Source organism: Atractosteus spatula, chromosome 27 (assembly GCF_055471065.1).
Source record: "Atractosteus spatula isolate fAtrSpa1 chromosome 27, fAtrSpa1.hap1, whole genome shotgun sequence".
NCBI lineage: Eukaryota > Metazoa > Chordata > Actinopteri > Semionotiformes > Lepisosteidae > Atractosteus > Atractosteus spatula.
This window is the reverse complement of record NC_142732.1, coordinates 2,720,242-2,744,803: the sequence shown is the minus strand read 5'-3', so window position 1 is coordinate 2,744,803 and position 24,562 is coordinate 2,720,242. Positions and strand designations below refer to the sequence as shown.

Below are 24,562 nucleotides of genomic sequence, written 5' to 3'. Positions count from 1 at the left end.
ATTAATCTGCTGTTTAAACCACATTGCTGTGAGTTGCCAAATGAAAAGTAACACACATCAGTCATCTAAAGATTTTTTATTTCCTTCAGTCCCAGTTCGGGACAGCACTGGATAGTATTCTACACTGGCTTCTCTTACTCCCCTGCTGTCAGCACATTGATTCAATAACAGAGCCTGCTTTGGAGCAAGCCGGGGTTTCTCAGAGAACTGTGCGGAGGATGTTCTCCGCAAGGTCATCTTACACGTGGGCTGTCAAGATCTTCTGATCTGTCAGTCAGCAGCAGAGAACTGTAACTACGCAGAGCACTGAACACTTATGCAAGAGTCTCAGATGTACAGAATGCATTAATTTTAATGGGAAGCCAACAACAAGAGAAAGCCTAGAGGGTGGTCCTCGTAAATATTTCTCCTGAAAAGGTGGCAGATGCAGTCAAAATGATGTCAGTCTGCGATTTTTCAGGAACAACTGAACAAGCAGGCAGATGAGAACATTGCAGCTCAACAGCTGTTTTGAAAAAATAATCTTAAACCAGTCTTGACCAAATAGGAAAGATACCTTCTCACCTCTGATTGACATTTTAAGCTCCATCATTATGATGACTTGTGACTGGCCTCACATTTTTCTTTTATTTAGAAACAGAACCTTGTCTTATTAAATTTGTGAATCCTGGACACAAAACAGCAGAGACAATAGGAGCAACATGTGGTAGCCAAGTGGGCTGCATCAGTACAGTTTTCAACATACTGCATACGCTCATGACCAAATTAAGACTGATATTCACACCACAGGCATTGTTCTAGGTCAGTTTGTTCTGTGAAGTTATGGAGCAGAAAGAATAAAACTGAAAAAATAAAGCTTTGGTGTACAGGCACAGATTCAAGAGATTATGTACATAGTGTAAAGGCAAGTGTAATTAACTTCTTACATTGTGTTTTGGTTTTGGGTGGGTGGGTGCTAAGGGAATTGTATGTTGTTAGTATCTGTTTTTGTCTTTCAGCATTTAAAAATAGGCCACTGCTGACCCTTCATCTTGAAGTTTGTTTCCTCTTCAATGATGCAAAAAAATATTTCAAAGTATGCCTCATTGTTCTTCAGAAATGGCTAGGGGGCACAAGTTCAATAATTTATAGTGCTGTGACCTAACTGCTGGTTTGCTTATAGATACCACTCGCCACCACATAACAAATGAGTTATAAATAAGTTTTCATCAGGATTGCAGTCACTCCATTTATCCATAAAACAAACAAAGCCACAAAATATACTCCCACATTTTGAAGATGTGAGAAAGCAGCACTTTTCAATATCAATTGAAAACTCCATAATGATTGTTTACCTGAAACAGACTGTCATCGCTACTGCTCAGGGTTTCAGTTTTCAGATGCCTCTTTGGATCAGGATTAAGCTGGACAAGCAGCTCCTACGGAGTTTCTTAATGCGGAAGAGGGAAATTTCTGGCTAAATCTAAATAGACAATAATGCCTCTTTGGCCCTCCGGCACAGAAGAGAGAAAAATTCTTTTGTCATGTATGAGCACATCACAAACCGGAGCCACTCAGAATAACCCTGTTCCAGTCAGCACTGCTTCACATCATATAATCCCCCTGGAATTATGTAATAGCAAAGTAAAGAACTGTTCCACAAAACCCAGCAACACTGGGAGTCATCAGGTATAAAAGAATGCTATTAATGGAATGCAGTTCATCCCTAGACAGTTCACTGCTTGTTTGAACATGTGCAATAAAACACACAATTTTCTATTTATATGTGCTTTATCTCTTAATCTCTTCTTTTCCTCTCTTTGTAACTTTTTGATCCTTTTTTGCTGGAATGCTGTTTACAAACTGTTTGTGAAATAGCAGTCACCACTTGCCTACTTAGTTTAACAGTCCAGCCTATTCTGAGATCTGATCTTGACAATCTGTGCATTTTTTTCTAGTTCTGTTTTTGGCACAGCTCACACTAGGTATTCCAACCGAGATTAGGAGGAGGAGACAGAAGGCCATCATCAAACTGTTGCAACTTTTTCTTCTGGATTTAATGAAGAGAACTAGTGGAATATCTACCAGCTATAAAGCGGTCATTTTATTTTCAAACATTATTATGATAAAACCAGCATCACTTAATAAAGAAAAGTACTTAGTATGATGGGTAAAAGTGTATTAATCACAACATAGATGAAAACAAAGAGTCTAATGAGACATTTTGAGGTTTTCTTAAGAAGAGCTTAAGAAGAACATTGTTTATAATAGGTGTTATAACCTCTTTGTTACGCTGTTCAGCTCATTAAAATAAGATTGCTTTTCAAATTTAATTCAGCTGCAGGTGACAGTTATGCTGTTTTGTTCTCCCTGTTTTACCTGTAGAGGAATAGAACTCTGTTACTACTAATTATATTTTAAAGGGCAAAAAGTATAGTTGTTGATTGATTGATGCAACTATACTGTTGTTTTTATCATGTTCCTGGCTTCGTTTGACTCTAAACAAAAGGACAATTTAAAAAAAAATGTTTGAGATAGTCCTGCAATAGGAAAATGCCAGCAAGCCAGCAGCATTCTAGTTGTGTGGTTGCAGTTCTGGGGGAAAATAAATGATCACAGAAACAGACCAACTTGTTCTGCAGCTTCTCAACAGCCTGTTTATTCTGCACTAGAATGTGAAATAGATCCTAAATAGCATAGGATAATTCTAAATGCATACACACACATCTCTCTTTCTGTGCTGCAGTGCTGTCTAAGGTGATATTTAATCATCCACTTGCTAGAAATGTTCGAAGGTGTAAGAAACACATGCACATAGAGCTCAGGCTTAGATGCACTGAGCATACAAAACTGAATTCTGTGAACAATTCTCATTATGCTCACAAAACGGTAGGAAAGGGAGTTGCTTTATATATTACGTATTTATATACAGCATGCAGTCTCTGGGGGACACTATGACCAAAACTGAGGATGTAGCTGTTCTGCTGAATAGCCTATATCTTACTGCAGTGCAAGTGGGGATTTTTGAAGATACATGCATGGCTTAAGATATATATAAAGATAGAGTATTTTGAGAAAGGGAGGAGGTACTTCCACATGAATTTCCTTCTCTTGTGTTGGTGCCAAAAAGAGCAAAGGTCAGTATCCACATTTTCAGCAGAAAATACCACGTCTCCTTCCGATGGCTGGCTCAGGCTTCCAGTTTGACTGGGAAAAAGGCACTTGTGTGTTTTACCCCTGGCTTTCAGGTTGTGATGCACCATTCGCAAAGTGTGGGAAGAGGAAGAGTGGATGGGGAAGCGTGGGATTTGTAGTTTTTCAACCATATCTGTGGTGAGATCCACAAGTTTTTAATGTAATGTGTTCAGCTGCATATGAGTTGGGGGGTGGGGGGGATGGGAGAATCTGAGAGAATAAATGAAATGATGTTGCATACGCTGGCCTGTGTAGGAGTTAAAACCTTCACCACTCACACAAGCTTGCTACAGTATATCAGCAGCTAATAAATCCATCAAGAGAAACCCACTGAGGTTTTCTTTTGACTCCAGTACTATTGTACATCTGAAGCAGTACACTACCACAGACTGACTCAGTCATCACACTATGAGCGCGAGATAAAATTTAGCTGTGGCACACAGAGTGTCACAACAGACATTCGATTTTTAAGGGCATTTTATGATGAATACTTGTGGGACCAATCTATGATAACCATTTTAGACACTTCTAACTTTGTTGCTGCACAAAACAGTAATAAAACTGCCAGGGTGGCTTCAACAAACCTAACAGGGTGAAGTCAAATTATCTCTCATTTAACAGGGTTTATGGAATTTTTGTATAAAAAAGGAACAACATCCTTTGAAAAATGTCCAAAATAGCAATTACAGCTGAAGAACAAAGAGAGAGCCTTAACCGCAAAGCATTTATTTTCTTTTTTCCCCCCAAACAGTATAATTTAGAATGAATAGAAATAAAAATGAATGGCACAGCAGAGGTTTGTGTATTAAAGGTAATGGGAAAATTGTAAATGCTTAAGAAAAAATGTTTCAAATTCTATTTCTAAACCCCCTTCATAACATTTACAGAACCCAGGGTAATTTAGATAATGCTTTGCTTATCATTTAACTTAAATGAAATAACATAATTTCACATTTAATGATCCCTAAAAATTTCCATTCACATTTAACTGAAATTTACACTGGTTTTAATAAGGAATAAGAACAATGTTGTCTAGGTATCTAAATTTCTTTTTTAAAATCTATTAAATTGTTACATGGCAGAATGCCTTACAGTACTTTGAGTAGGAAATACAGAAAGGTAATCTAGGTTTCTTATCGTGTTATGGTACTTTCATTGTCATCCCATAAATCTTGTCAATTGAGGGTCACAAAGAATTATCAGACCACAATTTAATATTCAGTTGTGTATCAATTTAATTTAATTAATGTCATGTAAATTAATGTGCAACCATAATGTCAGTGGCTTTAAATTCCACTCTAGTCGCTAGCAGCAGAGAGATGAGGAGTGATGTCAGCTACAGCTGAGAGATTGTCCCTCTGTTGCTCGGTGAATAAGATCAGATTGTAAGCTGCAGTTTTAGAGCTATAATTGTTAATAACTCCTATAGTAAACGAAACATCATAGTAGATTTATTCTATTTTTCCTTCTCGTGCTGTAATGTCATTTCACTGTATGACTGATGCCTGTACCTTAGGCAAACTATACATTAACGGAGTCAACGAATATGGAAATAAACATCTTTTACTGATTACCTTTTGGAATTCTAGCCCTGTATCTATTCTGCTCATTTGCTTTGTGTTAGTTCTTAAATGTGTCTTTCTAAGAACGCTCTCCTCTCCACGCAGTATTACTGGCTGTTTGTCCTGTCGAGGGGCCTGGTGGGCATCGGAGAATCCAGCTACTCCTCCATCTCTCCGACCATTATTGGCGATCTCTTCACTAACAACACACGCACAATGATGCTCTCCATCTTCTACTTCGCAATCCCCCTGGGCAGGTAAGCTGTGCTTCTGGGCAGCCGTCACTCAGCTTTCCTACTCGACTGCTCAGAAATGACGGGCAAGGCCAGAATAAATTACACACGAGTGACTCACCCTTGACCTCATTGATTACTGCTACTGCACAGTCACCGAGCACTAGAGTCATCTATTACTCTGCTGCAGCTCACAGTCACGACCAGCATTTGCAATGAATGTCGGTGGTGCAGTGGTAAGACTCCTTGCAGCACTGGAGCCCTGGGTTGAGCCCTGGGAGTGGAGTTTGGACATTCTCGAAAATGTTTTTATGGGTTTCCTCCGACAGTTCAAAGACATATTAGTAGGTTAATTGTCTCCTTGGAAAATTGCCCCTTGTGTGATTGAGTGCATGACTGTGTCTATGTTGGACTATGCATCTAAGATGGACATGCGTCCCGTCCAGGGTATATTCTGCCGTGTGCCTGTTGCTTGCTGGGATAGGCTCTGGCTCCCCTGCAACCCTGAATTGTCTAAAACAGTTAAAAAATTGGTGGATATTGACAAAAGAACAGTATGCTTCAATGCCACTGAGATCTGCCAGATTAATAAACTCGTTGACTACATTAGATTGCTTCTTTAATTTGTTTTACGAATGCAATTACCTAATTATTATCGTCCACAGTGATGACATTTTCTTATTAATGGTGTTCAAGTCTTCACCCGAGATATGACAAGCAATGTGGGTGTATCAGGAGTGAAATGATGAAAAGCCATTCAACTCAAAGGTCACAATTAAATATAACCATAGTTCCCACATGAACTGAAGTGTCTTCTACAAAGATGCTGCCTTCAGGCCAGAAGAGACATGTCTGGGGAAGAAGTGGGGAGGAGGGAGCAGTGTATTGTCCTGGTATCTACGAGTAAATGTCAATGGACACAGGATGTCACAGTCAATTGTTGTACTTAAGACAGGCCACAAACACCTAAATGAAAGGACTGAAGAAAGAAGAACACTTCACCTGCAGAAGAAACCAGAATGAAAAAGGTCAAACCATCTCCCATCAGAACAGAGCTGGTCTTCAGCTGTGCCTTTAATCTCAAACATCTTCGCAAGAAAACACATCTCCTTTGGAATGGGAGGAATCAGAGATCAGCTAATAAAACGCCATTTTTACCATTTTAACAATGGAGCCGAAAAGCTTGAGTTTAGAGCCAAATCCATTTATTTGGAGAGTGACCAGAGGCTGTTGAGCACTTATCCAGCACTAATGGGCAATTCTGATGTGGTACTGTACATCTGCAGGTTTTCATTACAACTCAGTGAAACCAACTTTCTATGACTTATCAGGACCGATTCAACAGCTTCTCCCAGATCTGAAGGTGCTGCTGCTTAAAAGTGAATTCAAATTCACGATTGCCCACCCCTGCACTAACGGTTTAACTTTTCAGTTCTTTCTGAATTCCTGGCAGCTTCTTGCTGGAGGATAAGCTTTGGCTGCGTTCTTTTATTCTTAAATGTGTCAAGAGATTGGAAGACGAGACAGGACCTAATTAGATTTTTTTAGACATGAAAAGATACTGTGGTATTCTGTGCTGAGCTGTCAACAGTTAAGAGCTCTGTGAGAATCCTTCATTACTGGTTTTTCTCTGTGTTTTAACCTTCTATATGACATTTGGAAATATTTTCCTGCCGTTTCTACTAATTTTCAGCTAACGACATTCTGATCTATAATTTCAAGCATCATACTTGTTAACTAATTCCCACAAATGTTTATCAAAGACTTCAGATTTCAAATCAATGTGCGATGGAGAACTACATGTTAAAGACCAAAACAACAGATATTTATTACAAAGAAAAAAAGCATTAAAATCAATGATTCAAAACATCCTATTTGAATCAATACTTGTAAAATTATTTTACACCCAATATGGACTCAATGAATCCTGTTCCACCCTACTTCTCAGATAACAGCAAATGAAAGAGGTTTCCCGGTGTCTTTTCATGCTGCGATTTGCAAAATAACAGACCCAGTGGTGAGAGGATACTCCTTCACAGCCCTCATTAGCCACAGGAACACGGGAATTTGCATGAAGATCGCTTAGTTCACACCCAAATCCAGTGCCCCCGTCACTCGGCCTGCATTGCCCTCTTTATAGAGCTCTCCAGACACTGCGCGCAAGCTGCTCGCCCAGGATTCACACCACCGCTCGGCAGGTTTAAGGCTCATCCTACAGTCTGGACAGTGCAGAGAGAATGAAATCGTCTCGTATTCAGACTGAAAGAGGGAGCACGTTGACATTGCTGTTGACTCTACTTTCTTGTACCTTTTGGGTCCTGAGTTTGCCTTCTGTGCAGGATTTGCATCTGCTCTCATATTGTCGAGGGGGTTTTCCCCTGATGCCCCAGTTAACCCCAACCTTCCAAAGACATGTTGACTTGTTTTACAAACTATAGTAGATGGAAAACAAAAAAAAAACTAAATTAACAATAGGTATTTAAGAAGCCATTATCAAAATTCTTTATCAGACACACACCTCGCCTACAAAAGACCCCAGACTGGAGAAAGGCCAGACCATTGGCACATTATTTTTTTTATACCTATTGTTTTTATTCTTAATAATAATTGGACGTGGTTCTAAACCCCATCATTCATCGCAAACAGCTGAATTTTTCAAATGTTTTACCACCGAGCTGTCACTGAACGGGTCGAAACGTCAACTCCTCAAAAGAATTCTGGAATGCCAAAGCAAAATATTTAATGGTAGTTAACGCTCACTGTGAAACAATAAGAGCTGAGTGACTGGACCTCATGCAGGAAAGTAAAAAAAACATCCTCAACACTTTCAGTCTTGTTTGTTGCTATTGTTCGGGAGTTGTTATTAACGGTTTCCAGGAAGTGACCTCAAGCGTTGGACACGCTGCACAGGAAATGGTTTTCCTTGGTTGAATACACACACCCTGACCAGCCTGTCTGTTGCCTCCTGGCTCAATGGTTATCTGCTCAGAATATCAGCACTGGCTCAATTGAACAGTCTAAATAGGCAGTGAGCTGAATCTGATAAGGCTACGTTATGCGCGCTGCTGGAAATATTATTAGGCCTTTAAAATATTCTTAGGGAATAAACTGTATTTTTTATTATATTTATTTCACAATTATTATTTATAAGCATAAAGGTTTACAATACTTTAGGTGCTACTTGAAGAGGAAGAACTTTAGGCTGCTGTTTCTTATGGACCCTTTGGCCTACATTGGTCACATTGTGTTTGGAATGCATCTACAGTATCATTATCCACTTTGAAGACTAACTTTACCCTGTTGGAATCACCTTGAAGCTTCACGCAAGTTGTATGTTGACAACAGTACCTGTATTAACCATAACTAGCTCGTTGTTTGCAGCAAACTCATTAATGGTCTCAATAATACTAATATTGTAAAAAAACATTAATGAAAGTGCTGCTCGACATACAAAATTTTTCATATGATTTCATAATGATGATAACATACCCCTTAAAAGCTGGCTTGTCAAAGGAAGAGGACCAACAAAGGGAGAAACTTTGCTGCTTATACACGTTTGCAAAATGGAACAGGACTAGGAAAAATAAGTCTACACACACACACGCTTTACAGAAGGCTGACCTCAGCTCCATTAGTCATGAAAGGTATCATATCCCTTCCCTAAGATGATCTATTTTAGAAATTTAGACTTTCATCTAGCTGGAAACGCAACCCTAGATATAGTATAAGAAGGACATTAGGCAGTGTAGAAACCAGTAAGTTAACACCAGAGCAGCAGGCTCAATGTGAGAAGGTGTCACAGTGAACGGGTCTAAACAGACTGCATGAGGATGTACAGTGACAAGGTCAGAGAGTGTGCTCAGAACTGTGCCCTGGGTCTGGATCAGCCCACGGTCATAATCCTGTACTGCCATGATAGACAGAGAACTACAGAATATTCCAAGGAAGGAAAAAAAACATAATTGCCTCAATCAGAATTGTACTGTATGTGCTGTGATGCCTGCAAAAAACCAAGCTTAAACATTCACTCCGAAAATTTTTCACTTCCAATTGAGCCTTACAGGACAGGGTCAGCCTCTTTAAAACGAAATCCTATAGTTACCTTTATCTTTCGGTCATTAAGCAAGTTTCAGAACACAAGCAAAAATAAAGGAAGTTGCTGGTGATGAAATGTTGTAACTCCTGGGCTGCAGCTCAGCGTACGAATCAGGAGGTTTTCAGCAGTAAATGTCCTAAAATAAAAGTATCCCTGGTGGCACAAATACTTCAATAGTGTGGCTGCTGTGTGCCGAGCCAAGAAGAACAAAAGCAGATTATATTTTTCTTCTAATTTGGAAAAGTGATTTTTTTTCTGATGGTCTCTTTTCCTCCAGTGGTTTGGGCTACATCTTGGGATCAAGTGTAAAACAAGCTGCAGGCGACTGGCACTGGGCACTGAGGGTAAGCAGAATCATTCATGATCGATTCCTTCTTTCTTTTGGTGTATCTTTTTGTCAAGTTCTATAGCTGTGGACAAGATTCGCACAGACGCTGCTCACTACTGGAGTAGTGTAACTCAGATAAATGACTGTGCAGCTGTTTCACTCTGTATGCCATGAGATCACCGCAGCCTAGACCAGGATAAAACTAGACACTCTTTCTTTTGTTTCTATTGTTTTTATACCAAGTTCTATAAAAAAGAAGGGTCTCCAAGGCCTCTCACTTAGAGACTGACACAGAAATGCAATTCTCAGCATTTTTCGTTAAGCCTTTAACTGCAGAAAACTGCTCACCTGAAAACTGTTCCAGCCTAGGATATTTACCGTGAAGGAATAAAAAAATGAGCATAGTTTTCTGACAGCACACCAAAACAAACATTATTCCCTTATGTCAAATGAATTGCATGCAGTCAAATCCGGCAGGTCTGCAAAGTAAAAATAGGCCTCAATTGTACATTTTGAAAGAGCATATGGTTTTGAAAGTATCTGATAGCACAGACTGGTGCTTGTTTAAAACAGCTAGCCTCAAAGGCATGCAGCTAGTCCAGAATTGCCAAAGAAAATTGTTACATAGAAACCCATAGCAACAGTTTGCGATTGTTAATTGAAGGCAACACGCCTCGATGGAGTACAAGACCTCTCTGATCCAAAACATTGCAGAACCATCTACGTAAACCAGATCCCTGCTTGTGCTCTATCTTAAACAGCAAACATCACAGCAGTCTTGAAGTAGTCAGACCACATGTAGGGTAAAGTATAACATTTTAACACTGCAATATTTTCTTTCAAGACGAATTTTGGTTTGGATGTTGCAAGCTGAAGCCCTCCACAGTGGTCATCTTGTGCATTTAAAGGCAAGCAGGGAGCTTCATTCATGGTTGCTGGTTTCTGTGGTGCAGCTGTGTGCATCTTGTTTCACTACAAGAAATGAAAGCAGTAACACATGGGTAAAAGTACACAGTAGGTGCCATATTTAAAGCACTCTAATTAAAGCAAAAAAAACTTAGAATTGGCACAAAATGGTAACTTTAGATGTCCATGGCACAGGAAAGTCATTTTCAAAGACAGCGCCCTTTTCACCCATTTCAAAGAAAGAGCAGTGGCAAAATTTTGAAATGGGCTGCAGGGGTATTCACACAAGTTCTGCCACACAAAGACAAATAATTCGTTCAGAGGCACTGATCAAAAACAACAAAAAAAAATGAGGTTGTACCGCCAATATCCTGCTTTGAGGAAAAAACACTTTGTTCGGCTTTCCGTCTGTTTTGCGCGCTCCGAGATGTCGGGCTTCCTTGCTGGAAACCTCGGGAGAGGAGGGGGAGGGAGACTTCGGAAAAGGCAGGGAGTAGATAGGCATCTCAACAGATATCTATCCCTAGCAGACTGGGCAGGAAGGGACCTTGTGGACTCTGGGACTTGACCTTCCACCTTTTAATTGAGGCTGAGAATTTGACTGCTCCTGGGAAGGTCTGTCTGAGAATGTTTCGGAGGGGCTTCTTAAGATCCATCCTTTCCTCAATCTCACTCATTTAAGACATGCCAGACAAACCCAATACAGTATTCCACCAAACATAAGAGCGCAAATTAGCAAAGGGCTGGGCTACCTCATAACCCTGTGCAGGTGTTGCTTTAATTACAGTAGTGATACTGGTCAGTGTTGCATCATTCTCCAGAAGGAGATTTCTCCAAGGAATTTTATTTTGAAATCCCACCCCATCTCCACACCTTAGGATCTCTCCCTCCAATATCCATTTCCATCATTGGGCTTCCCTGTGAATTCAGTTTTCATAGTACATCTCTTCTCGAAATGTAATGTAGTGTATATAGCAGAGTCAATAGACCTTGATGTTCACTAGCTGGAGTTGGTGTTGAACATTAGAAGGAGAAAAGGTTCAGACCCCGGTCTGCTTAAGAATTAAAGGTTCTCATTATAAATGATTTGGGCAGCTTCTGCTCAAATAGAGCTGGAATCGTCAATCTGAAATGAATAGGTAATGAATTCAAATTAATTTAGAATTAAGAATGATGAGCAGAGGCTAGAACTCAAAAAATAAAATAAGATCACAAAACAACATGTACGATTAAGACTATTTCTCGTAAGATATCTCAAAAGATATATGACTCCTATGAATTCCCAGGCATGATGCCATTGACTTTTGGGTAGCACAGTGGCTAAACATACAAGCTACTACTGCCAGGCTGAACCCATGTGTGCCAAGATACACCAATATTAAAAACACTGCTAGGTTGGGTGATGCCGATACTGCAATGCCTCCTGAGGCCCTCCTGTAAGCCTGCTAGTGATTTTAAGAAAGGAATTTCATTTGACAGATGAAACTGGTTTTCCTTTCCCCAAAAGTCCTCATCTCCCTACACTGCAACTTGTTCACCATTAGTTTGAAAACTTACTTTCTACATGCTAAAAATTCTCCTCATTTTTGCATTTTAAATCAAAACAAATGCCAATTTAAATGTTTCTGGCTGATTGCAGTCATTTGGGCAGCATTTTCACCATGGTATGAGTAGGTAGGGTTGAAGATAAATGTTCTTTAAGTGCCCGAGCTAGGGTTAGGGTTAGGGTTTGAACAGCACTAGACATTTCGTGATGCCTTTGCTGTGCTTTAGGATGCATTTGAAATGCAGGAAAGGTGTTGGTTTGTTATTTCCTTGAAAAATAATTTTGGCCCAATTTTGCCGTTTTTGCTGACCGAGCACTTGTCAATCAAAAATGGTCAAAAATGAACAGTTTGAAAACATGCTTTCTAGATGCTAAATTCTCCTCATTTTTGCATTTAAAACCAAATAATGATGCGTTTAGTTGATCTTCAGTGGTAATTGTAATCCTTACCTATAAGCAGCACAAAAAATTCTTATTTAATATTCAATTTCAGCAGCAAATAAACAAAAAATGAAATTCTGAAAATTTGAAACCATTTCACAGCTGACACATTTAATATACTTTAAAACTGTTACTTTAAATCTCACCTGGGTATTAACGAGCCCACTGGGTATGTACAGTAAGCACACACATTTTGTTCCTGTGTTCGTGATGAGATAGTCTCCCTTAGTCACAGCACAGCTTTTAAAGAAGATAATCCTACAGCAAGGCTTTGCTTAATTACACCACATAACTAAAAATCAATAGCACGTTTATTATGGGCTATAGAGTTATATGTAAAAGGGGAATCACAAGAGAATCTGAACACAGTAAGCACATCAGTAATAAAATCAATACAATACTGTAACCTTTTTATTAAAAACATGAAGGATGAATTCCTCATATATACTGATATACAGTATACAGGAGCTAGAATCCATGAATTTGAAAGAGAAAAGCATACTGAGTTTTGGGGTCCGATGTTGGGTGATACCCAAAGCTATAGTTTGAGTACATGAATTGTACAGCAAGCCAGTCCAGTGATGAGTGTTTTTGCCGAGGCTGACTCACAAACAGGAGCATTTTCTTCCCCCCGGCAGGTATCTCCAGTTTTGGGAATGACGGCAGGGGGCCTGATCCTGTTCTTCGTGCCGGAGCCGAAGCGCGGGAGCGCGGATCAGCTCGGGGGTCGCCTGAATTCTCGGACGCCATGGGTCTGCGACATGAAGGCACTGGCCAAGAAGTAAGAAGAGGGCCTCTAAGTAAAGAATACTAGTAAACGGGGCAGTTCTTCCTTCCTGAAAAGCCAGGGGCTCGTGTCTCTTGCATTATGCTGGCATTAAACCCGTCCAAAGTGAAACCACCGCAGGCTAACGTCTGGAGGTCCATCTTCCGCAGTGTCCCGAGATCTCGGATACAGTACATTCTGGTTTTCCTCCCTCAGCCGGAGCTACGTGTTCACGTCACTGGCATCGGCAGCCGTGTCCTTCGCCACGGGCGCGTTCGGCATGTGGATCCCGCAGTACCTCTTCCGGGCGCAGGTGGTACAGAAGACTGTGCTGCCCTGCAACCAGGAGCCCTGCAGCATCAAGGATAGGTGAGTGCAGAGGGGGGAGCCTGCCTTTCAGTTCCGGCTTCAACGCCTGAAATAACCAAACCACCCGCTTTCCAAGTTCAGGTTTCTAGACCTGTGCTAATGTCAGGCTCATGCATATTCGATTAGCAACATATATTTAAGGATCTTGCTGTGAAAATGTTCTGCTGTACAGCTGGCAACCATTCACAGAATTAGGAAAGAGGCTCTTGAGAATTATAAGGAACGTCTGGACCATCTAGTGTTGAGAATTAAGATTCAGCATTAGGAACCTGAGGGACGCAAATCGTATTAATGTAAGAGAGACCCATATTATCCACAGCAATGCAGAGGAAAAATGTTGATTAGGCCAACAGATAGTTGAAAGGTATTCTCAGATAGTGCTCTGCTGGACAGCTGCCCTTGAGCAGCCCCAGGAGCACGTCACTGAAACTGAGAGATTCTTGGGCTTCACGCTCTACAATCTGTTCATCAGCCTGATCTTTGGGGCCATCACCTGTGTGACTGGGTTCCTGGGAGTGCTGATTGGGGCGGCCGCCACCCGCCTGTGTCGCCAGAAGACGGAAAGGGCGGACCCCCTGGTGTGCGCTGTCAGCATGCTGGGCTCGGCCATCTTCATCTGCCTCATCTTCGTCGCGGCCAAGAAGAGCATTGTGGGAGCTTACGTAAGTACTGTCTGCAGGCTTGGAGTTGAGAATTATTAAAATCAAGGCATTTATATATATATATATCAAGATGTACGGCAAGGAGCTAAAAATTCTTTAGTTTCTGACATTTAATGAAATATTAAAAAGTTGCCAGAAATAGAGGTTGAAGAAATGCTATCTGGTATTTTTATGAATGCATCCAAGTCACAACAACTTACAGAATGGCTAGTCATGCAGTGCTAGTGCTTGTTTTTACACAGTGCTTTAAATAATGTATAAATCTTGTTTTATTTGGTCTCTCAGCTTTTAAAGCACCTGGCAAACCATCTAGCTTTTAATCCATCACTAAGGTGGAAAAGGCCAAGAATTGTATTTATTTCGCTTTTTTGATTGCTTAGGAAATGAGGAAGGGTGCAGCCCAGAAAAAGACCATTAGAAATAATATTTGGGGGCCAGGTCACTGCCTGGCAATAGTCAGCTTGGCAGTAGCTTCAGGGTTTTCTTCAGAAAAGCACTGTCGCAACGTGATTTATACACAGCTTCCCATTGTTTGTGGAAAAGAAACAACCTGCTGTGTAAACTGACCTTCACTTTTTAACAACCAGAGTTCCCAGCAAAAAAAATTGAGTCTTTGATTTTGAAGGAAAATAAAATAATTTCTTCCTAAAGAATAGTGTTGTGTTTTATACTGTACAATATACAAATATCATATCCACATAGAAGAATGTTATATACTGTGATAAATATATATAATAGCCTCCAAATTTATTCATGCCTTCGAAGCAGATTGCTTTGGTGAAATATATTCAGTTTCAGCAAAACTGAAGGTTGATATAGCGTGAAAAACCAGATGTACATCAAAAACTAATGACTTGCGTAACTTTTAATATTGTATGTATGCTGTAAAAGAGAAAACCTGTCAGAAACCGTTACATCAATTCATCTATCATCGGCTGCTTTTGCCGTGTTGTTCTGTTGAGAGTCATAGCAACAGCAAACCTCTGTCTTAATACACTGGATGGGAATCCAGTCCATTGCTTAACCCCAGACAGCATTTCTTTGGGAGAAAGATAGAAACCGACACGCTTGACAAAAAGCGATGTGAATCTAGGGAGAACGTGCAAACTCCCCATCTAAGGTACCCAGAATCCTGAATTATACTGAGCCATCGCTGATCGCCACACCAAAATAGTTACAAATATTTCTAAATGCAGAATATTCAAATGTTTTTTCAACTTCGGCAGCAGTTTTACTGCTAATCTTACTTCTAGTGAGAGTGTTCAAAAATTAAATTTGTTTCATCCAATCTTATCATGTACTCTCATTTAATTTGGGAGTCAATTACTTGCCATTTGACAAATTCCTGGTGTTTTATGTTGCTGTGGAGATCTGCCACAGACCCCAAATATTTGAGGTCAGCCTCAGACGACAGTCGTGGACACATTGAATTCTGATGATACCAGAGGTTTCTGAAGATTCACAGTTGTTGCCCCTGGGTGAGAGTTATTCTCCTACAGTATGTCACTTTTCTGACTGCACATCTGGCTAAAAATGTCTTACATCCTCTTCCTAGTGGTACAGCAGCACTCCAGTTATCCTTGAACGTTTTAATTATGAAACATGCAGCTGAAGCTGGGATGTCTTAAGGAATTTTTATAGCAGTCAGTACTGTTGTTGAAGGTTAATCACTTTTTACATTAGTTCTCCAGCCAATTCTCTGTGATGTTGGGGTACTGATTGCTTTCCTTCCATTTTTGGCTTCCTAATATAATACTCTGTAAAAATCAAGATGGTATTCTGAGGCTCCTTCAACCTCCTGTGGCTTAGTGAAACCAGATAACTGAAGAACAGATAAAAAATAGAAATAAGCTGTATAGTTGTATAGATATAGTTATATCATTTTCATACATTTTATCAAATATTTAATTCTCTAATTTTCTTTATTCACCAGCTTTTGGTTATAGATCATCAAGGGTATGAAAAATTTTGGAGTCTGATAATTTTCTTGATACTAATAATTGTATTTGTTCTTTTTTGTGCTGTTGGATATCCTGCATTTAGTAGACCATAACAAAAACGAAACTCTGCTTAATCCATGGATTATTTGTGGCTTTCTCCCTTTATGACTATTACAAGACATTGTTAATAATAATAATAATAATACTATTCATCTATCCATTTTCTCACTGCTTGATCCAAGTTATGGTCGTGGGGGAGCCAGAGTCTATCTCAGCAAGCACTGGGCACCAGACAGGGTGCACCCTAGATGGGACTCCAGTCTGTTACAGGGCACGCAGACACAAACACTGTCCACAGGAGCACACATTCATTCCCTCTCCCTTTCCAGACATGAACAGGGCACCTTTATTCTCACTTCCTTTCCCACTGCTGATTATGCCAAACTGGTGTCTTTTTGAGAACGTTTGCTTTGATCTTAACCAGTCTACTCTTTCTTCTTGCGATTCTTGAGACCTTTATTTTTGCTCCATACACAGGAAGCATAAAAATACTGGAAAAATATTTATGGAAAAAATAGGTGGTGCCGCAAGATGACCTCAATGAAATATTTCCTTTTCCTGTTTTTTTTTTTTAAGGTCAATATATTTTTACTCACCTGTGCCAAATAGTCAATATAAATTTAAAACACAGACTTAATTTAAGGCAGACTTTTAGAATTGTCTGCCTCTCCTCATTACTGTATACAATTACGAGCTATATTTATAGCTTCCTTAAATACACAAATGTAACATTCTGAAGGCTCTAGAGGCTCCTCCGAGGATATTTGTTTTAATGTGTATATCCTGTTTTCTAGCCTATTGTTGTGTATTTAAAACTGGGAATGGAAACCTGTAGCCCTAGTGGACTCTAGTAGCTGCAAATTTAGAAGAAAGAAAACTGAGTAAGAATCAAAGGGATTGGGATGTCAGGACAAGTTTTATGCAATGTTGTACCACTGAACACTGCAGGAAACTGGCAGCTGAGTGTGGAGGCAGGTCTGTTACCCCACCTGACCTCCTGATAGGTGCAAAGTTTATCAATGACCTGTCAATCATGCTGAGCTAATGGTTTCCAAGCTCCTTGAGGGCTGCAAGAGTGAGGCACACCACACTCAGGCCCAGTCCATCAAGAACAACACTCCCCTCCATTTTGCTGAAACCAGAAACTTAAAAACCTTAAAACCAAAAGGTCACTGAAAATATCTAGGATTCCACTGAAACCCTATACGGTTTAAAAGAATTGCAAGAATGCTGGTGACATCTGTTGTGTATAAGCAGCTGCCCCACACTTGTTTTGCTTTGTTTTTGACACACATTAATGACCAGGCATTCCTGGGTCCTGCTTTTTGTGAGCAAATGCCTTTTAATGCAGAGCTTTCCGGTCCCTGCACTGCCTTGAGATCAAGGAATACCTGCTATTTAAATCAATTTCTTTAAATTTTCTTAACATTTTCTTCGGCAGTCACCCTCATTGGCTGCTACACTTTCCATCAGACGGCCGTCACAGAATGTTGTTACACATCACAGACAAGAGAAAAATGAAAATGCATTGATGGCAAAGAGTGAAAATAAACTACCACCTGCCAAATTAGTTAGGATTAACACATCCCTCAATAAGAGACAACTTCCTTAAATATCTCCTTGTCTTTCTTTGGATCTTTCTTTAAATAAGCTCCAAATCTATTTATGTAGCATTCTAGATGACACTGTTCATTATTCCTTTTCTGAATACTTACTGAGGTGTGACTTTTTTGTACCCAATTATTCAGGTGGCAATTATTCAGGTGTGAAATTTGGGTACGAGCTGTGTATTGGGAACAACTGTGTGCGCTCCATGTGAGCCATCCTACTGTTAATGGGATGCTAAATTATTTTCTGTTCTCTTTTTCCTTCTCCTCAACAGATCTGCATATTTATTGGAGAAACACTACTGTTTTTAAATTGGGCCATTACAGCAGACATTTTAATGGTAAGTCACAAAACCATACACTTCTCCAGTGACTGGAATCTTTTATGCAATATTACACAAACGGATGGTATTATTTTCAGGTCTTAAGAGCGTAAGAGGAGCCAGGGATTGCATACATGTTATGATTTAAACTATAATTATTCTTGAGACTAAATTAAACTGAAACTGGAACCATTGCAGTTTCAATACAAAACGGTTTTGGATTTTGATTATTGAAATATATTAAGCTTCAGACCTTGTACACAGACACCCTCCTGAATTGATCCAAGGAGAAATCATATGGCATACTGTATGTTCTTATTCTGTTCAGTTAGTGAGCCAGGCCATCCTAACATACTGTAGATATTCAGTAAATCTTTCACACTCCAAACAGGTACTCTTCACTAGCAAACAGCCAGCTGTGCAGTCTGCGCACAGTGTCTTTTGTGATCATAATGTCAGCCTGAGTTTTAACAGCACGGGCCTCCTCTCTCTGTCTCCGCAGTACGTGGTGATCCCTACACGCCGAGCCACTGCCGTCGCCCTGCAGAGCTTCACGTCCCACATCCTAGGTGACGCTGGCAGCCCCTACCTGATTGGCCTGGTGAGCCCCTCCCCCGCCCACTCCTGCAGCGACCGCACTCGCCGACATCAAACAGGACTGGCAGGGGTGATCAATTGAACCCTACAGGGGATCACACCCCTGCAGGCTTTACAGAAAGATTTTAAATGGGCTGCTGACTAAGACCTGAGAGACAATTCAACTGAGGAATTCAGAGATGTGCTTGGGAATGAAACATCGTTTGTGGTGGCACCTGTACAAGTGGGTTAATCTCCAGATGGGTCAGCAATGACTTATGAATACGAGATCGATAACAGCTGAAAGGAAGCCATTCAGCCTATCTTGCTAATTGTACTGCAAGAAGTTCGGCACTATAGATAGGGCAGGAATAGTGCCCTGGAAGTGTTATCGAACACTACGTTTCTATCAGCATTGAAGAGATTAACTGCTAGAATGGGCAAGAACAGTTTTAGCAAGGTTCTCTAAAGTTTAGGAGTTAAAAATGGGGGATTTCTCTCTTTAAAACATGATGTGGTTTGTCCAATTATTATAGTAAAACATTAACCTGCAATTCTTTACAATTGTTTCTGTTCCCAGGAGGGTTCCCTACATGATGTCATGCATTCCAAACAAAGGTCAACATTCCATGAACTGCAGTATTAACATCAGGCTTATTTACAAAATCACCTTTGAAACCATAAATCATTTTACACTGTACCTCATAGTGATGCGGTTTAGAATCCTTCTTGCATTGGCTAAATTAACTGAGGAGTAACATCCCACAAATCGAAAAAAGAGTAACATATACTTTTCCTAAACACATTTGAAGAGGTTGTGAAAGTCTGCCCACTGCAAGGGCCTGGTGTTTCTTTGCATTTCCACTGGAACGAATCTGAAAGAGTATTTTTATTCAGAGTGAACTATCCAGCAAAATATCTGAATTAAATTGTGCCTCAAGCAACCTATTTTTCAGACCATTTGCTTTTTTAAATGATGTAATGAATTTTTTAACTTAAAATCGGGGAATTTGGCATTCTTGGATTAACCATTTGGCCTCAGAAAAAATAAATTGCCCTGCATGTAATTTTAAAATTTCAAGTCACAGTGCAAATAAAAATTAGGATTGCCGTCTCAAACAGCCTATTTGTTAAAAAGAGAGCCAAGCAAGAATTTCTGCCTTTTTTCTGATGAAATACTGTTCAGAAAATTACCACTATTTGGTTAGAAGAGAGGGAATCATTATGGTTAATGCAAGGCCTGTCATTCCCATAGAAAACCACTGACAGGCCCTGTGGTAGACAGTGATGCAGCTTCAACAGAATCTGGGCATCCCTGAGGCTCCAAAGAAATAGGGATTTCTTCCACATGAAACAGTGCACAGTACTATAAAGAAATAAAAACTGAATTTTATCGATTGTTTATTGACTGTTAGAAATAGAATTGCCTCAAAAATTATTCTGTTTTCCACTGATCTTTAAAAGGTAGTTCAGTCATTTTCACCCACAACTCCAAGACAGAAAATTTTTACTTGCCCCAAAATTGTTCGGCTTATGGCTCTCAATCTAATGACAACTTGTGCATTCTAAAAATCAAATGTTCTCTTGATAATCCACAGAAATTCTTAAAAGATGTGGAAAAAAAGCTTTGACTTAAATGCTGTGCCACTCCAAGTAAAAAAAAAAGTTTTAAAACTGATGCAATACATTTCTGCAGCAACAACAGCAGACTAAGACTTTCAGCAACAACGGAGGAGTCAACAAGCCCAAATGATTATGAATAGCTGTCAAATAAAAGCTGAAAAACATCTTAACTATATTATTCAATGCAATAATGGAAGGTAGAGTTGTGTGGCTGTTATATTATTTGAACTCCTTGGACAGTTTGCAATATTTAAACTAAAGGCCATGGATGAGGCACAGGTTATACCTCAGCAGTTCTTAATTCTCAGGGTACTTGTCCGGGCAACAGCCTAATTCAAAATCATTACTCTTCAACCTAAGACAGAGGAGGGGGAATAAAGAAGACCTCATGCCTCCAACCACATGAGTAGTCATCAGTACAAAATCAATTATTTAAAGCCCTCAGTGGCTGAGAATATTTCAACATTAAAGATCGAAATAATTAATCAGTCAGTTCCCATCAGAGCCGAGTTCTGTCCCTTATTAAAGCAGCAGTTTCTAGCATCAGCCTTTTCCCATTCTGTTGGTTTATTTGTATCCATTTGTTTTGTACAGAATTGTGATTAGTTAATAATGCCACCAACTATATTAATAATTTCTTTAGATAGCTGTGGCCTATCCCCAGTGAGAATTAAGTGCATGAGCAATTTGAAATACTTATTTGGCTTTAACCTGCTTGGCTGATGGAGCCATAGTTTGGACAGACCAGAAACACAAGGTCATTGGAACTGGGTGGCCTGACCCAAGAAACTGCTGTAAGGACAATGATAGGGTGGAGGGTGGTATGAGGAACACTGAGCACCACACAATAATCACAATTTGTTCACTTGCCATAGGTCATGGTTTCTACGTTATTACTCGCAGTAAATAGTATCAGATATCTTTATTGCAACATCACCTTTTCTGAAGAGGCAAAAAGAAAGGATTGTCAAGGTTTTGATGTCCTTGCTTGTGTGTGTACCTGTGTTGGCAGATCTCTGAAGCTCTCCAGAAGAGCTATGCCCACTCCAACCTCTGGAAGTTCCTCAGCCTTGGCTACGCCCTCATGCTGTGCCCTTTTGTCATCGTGCTTGGGGGGATGTTTTTCCTGGCCACTGCCCTCTTCTTCCTGGATGATCGGGAGAAGGCAGAAAAGCAGTAAGTCTTTTCCTAGCTTCAGGCAAAGTCTTTCAGTGACAAATGTTATGCATCACACACACACAAACAAAGCCATTACAGAATGTGTTCTATTCTTTACATAAGGGTACAGTATATCTGCGCATACAGTAAGGATTCCTAAGTGCATTAGGGCATGCTTGAGTATTTCACAAGGTTTTTTGGTTTGACACTTAAAACACTGAACTTTGCTGCTTCAGACACCTCCTAGCTTTAAGATCATGCAGTTCTTTATGTACATTTCACAATTAAGAATGACATTTTCAGAATACCAGTCACTAAGAATCTAAAATGAGGCTGCCTTTGTGCATGTGGTGTAACTTCACGTAAACTGCAGTTTGTGGCAGTAAAAAGGGCTCATAAAAAGGTGGCAGGAGAGCAGACTTTAATACTTTCAGCAGCGTTTAAAAGTGTTTCATAGGTAGAGTGTTGTACAGGACAGTGATCCTTTGTAAAAGCTTTGGAACATTAACTGAGTCAGCACCATGCTAAAGAACCTGATAATTACCCAGTAGGGGAAACTGCATTGCTTTATCCTCAATAATGAAAACATTTAAGAAAAAACTTGCATACACATGATGTTCACTGTAACCTTGTTACTGAACCATTGACCACATATCAACGTTTCGGCAATGGGGGATGTGTAACAGACATTCATTCAGCATCAGAATAACCTTGGGAACAGTCCCAAAGAGTCGGCTCTCAAACTTCACTGTGGGACATGTAGCAGCTTTAACATTTGCTATTCTAAGGTGATGGACAGTATCTCAGTGCTTATGTTGCCTTTCTAAAGACGCACCCTATTTATTAAAAGATTCTTTTTTTACTCTAACCAAACAAATATCAGGTCTTGGTGCACTGTTATTCCCTTAAAGGGTAAAGAAAAACATTCTCCTCCCAATGCCTAGCATTCACATACTTTTCTGGACCTAGCCTCCGAAAAATGATTTCCTTCCTTCCAGATAGATGAAGAAGACATTTTTAGAAAAGTGTCACATACGTGCACCGACGTGCATGTCTCTTTGCTGTACAGCATGCACAAGAGCTCTTATTAGCCTGCACTTGACCCTGCTAGCTTTCCCTACAACAAAACAATCGTTTCTAAAGAAGAATGCAAAGCTTATTCTATGTTGCATCTTTGCTGTTCTGAGAAGGAATTGAAACAGCTCTGACTGATTCTACACTCCTGTGTGAATCATCAACTTTGTGGAGGGAAATGTACATTTTTTGTTGGAGTTGGAGAGTAAGGAGAGTTGTAGTTTTGAAGTGATGGGAGTATGCAAACCTCACATTTAAATGACCAAATGAAATTATTTTGTAGAATTTAGTTTTCTCAACGATCTCCATATACCAGCAACAGGAAAGAATGAAAAGAAAAATGCTAAAAATGTGCTGGCTGTTCTCAACAGAGCCCCCTTCTACATATAAGACACTTAATATAGCTTATAGCATACTGTATAGCATATAGCTTAATATGTGCAAGTCTCATAATCACTAGCTTTATTAAAGTTAAATATCACTCACTTTGAACTAAATTAACATTACTAAATTGTGTAGAGTAGAAATTTACTCTGAAAAATATTGATATTTCAAGCAAGGAGGTCTTAGTAGACTATAAAAAACAAATACCATGTTTTTGTGCAACATCTAGAACAGTCATTGCAAAGCATGATAATAGCTTGTAAGACAGCCAGGCTGAGTATACACTGATCAACTTCCCCTTTTGTGGTTTGAACTGCCCCACAAATTCTTCTTTGCTGTTGATACCCTTGTCATATTGGACATAATCTCATCACACTACATCCTATATTGACTTCTGCTAAAGTGAAGTTAAATTTGGAGGTCTGGAAACTGAATTCCATTCCAGGAAAATTGTATTTCCTGTTTCAGTGTCAGAGGGGAAAGATAGTTAAAATGTTCAGGGACAGATTGCAACACATATGTAATAAAACAGTAAAGTTTTGTAAACTGTAAATGTAAATTTCTACATATAATTCCAATAAACTGAATACTGTCATAGAAGTATGTTATTAGATTCTGTCACATACATTCGGCAAAATCTGTGAGAGAAGTAAAAGACAGCCCACATCACGCTAAAAGATGCCATAAATGGAATTTTAAAGGAGATTGTACTTGCTTTTTCTGCTGAAGAACTGGTGACCCCTTATTCCACTAATAGTGACCCCAATATCCAATGCATTTCACTTTAGCTAAGCGAATTCTACTCCAGTCCAAACCACTTCCATAATACTTCAATGTCTTGCACTATTAATAAACTATAAGCTGCTCATCAGAAAGCTGGTTTCTATTTTCAGTTTGATGTATGTTTTTTTTTTTCCTCGAGAAAGGACAATTATAGCTCAGCCTTGTCAAGTGGCTAACCTCCCCTCCTCTCGTCTCTGATGCAGCAGTTCCCTATCTGACACACAGCTAATGTGATATTTAAAGAAGGCTCTGCCTTGGGCTGCACACTGCAAGCCTGAACTGTGTATGACTTTGCCTGAGAGCTCAGAGGCTGCCAGAACAGATTGGCACTCTGCAGAAGCCTCTGTAGCAGTAAAGAGGAGAAGGACTCGGTGACCTATGGAAGAACATAAGAACGGGTGTCCACAGAAAGAAGCTATTTGATTCACCTTCATACATTGTCCACTTGTAGTTAATTGATCCAAGGATCTCCTCCAGCCTGCAACTTCAACAACACAGCCAGGTGTATTGTTCTCTGCACTTTCAACAAGTTCTATAAAGCAGCGTCTACTAGTCTCATTTTAATAAGAGCTCAATGGCTGACAGAACACTATGACTGTTCCCCTACTCTGCCCAGACTGTAGGGGTGTTCCAAATCACCACCCATTACCCATAGCTGTGAAAGGTATAAATCATGCATACTAGTTTCCACATCTTGTAGAATCAGGATTCTAACAGCAGCCATTACTGTTAATGACACAGAGGACTCAGCCACTTATTAAAATGTGAAACAGCAAGTGCGAATTTCTATACTGGAAAAGGAAGAACAGAAGAACTGAGTTACTAACAGAGTGAATGGAGACAGTGTGAGGGCACATTCATAAAACACCTTGAAAACTTCATTAAACTTTGTCTTGTAATAATGAGAAGAGTGTGATGAAGTTGTGAAATGTCACATACAATAATTTTTTT

At 39.7% G+C, this 24,562-nt stretch overlaps 1 protein-coding gene across 2 annotated transcripts in view; it reads left to right on the top strand.

Annotated features, from left to right (window-relative positions):
- The window catches only part of spns2 (SPNS lysolipid transporter 2, sphingosine-1-phosphate), an 89,827-nt gene that overhangs the window by 54,619 nt on the left and 10,646 nt on the right, over window positions 1-24,562 (top strand). For both annotated transcript variants that reach the window (XM_088906980.1, XM_088906979.1), the window contains exons 4-11: window positions 4,842-4,993; window positions 9,343-9,409; window positions 12,925-13,067; window positions 13,269-13,421; window positions 13,894-14,083; window positions 17,966-18,031; window positions 18,516-18,614; window positions 21,225-21,388. In XM_088906980.1, the coding sequence (XP_088763106.1) occupies window positions 4,842-4,993; window positions 9,343-9,409; window positions 12,925-13,067; window positions 13,269-13,421; window positions 13,894-14,083; window positions 17,966-18,031; window positions 18,516-18,614; window positions 21,225-21,388 (1,034 nt within the window). The remainder of the gene's footprint in view (window positions 1-4,841; window positions 4,994-9,342; window positions 9,410-12,924; window positions 13,068-13,268; window positions 13,422-13,893; window positions 14,084-17,965; window positions 18,032-18,515; window positions 18,615-21,224; window positions 21,389-24,562) is intronic.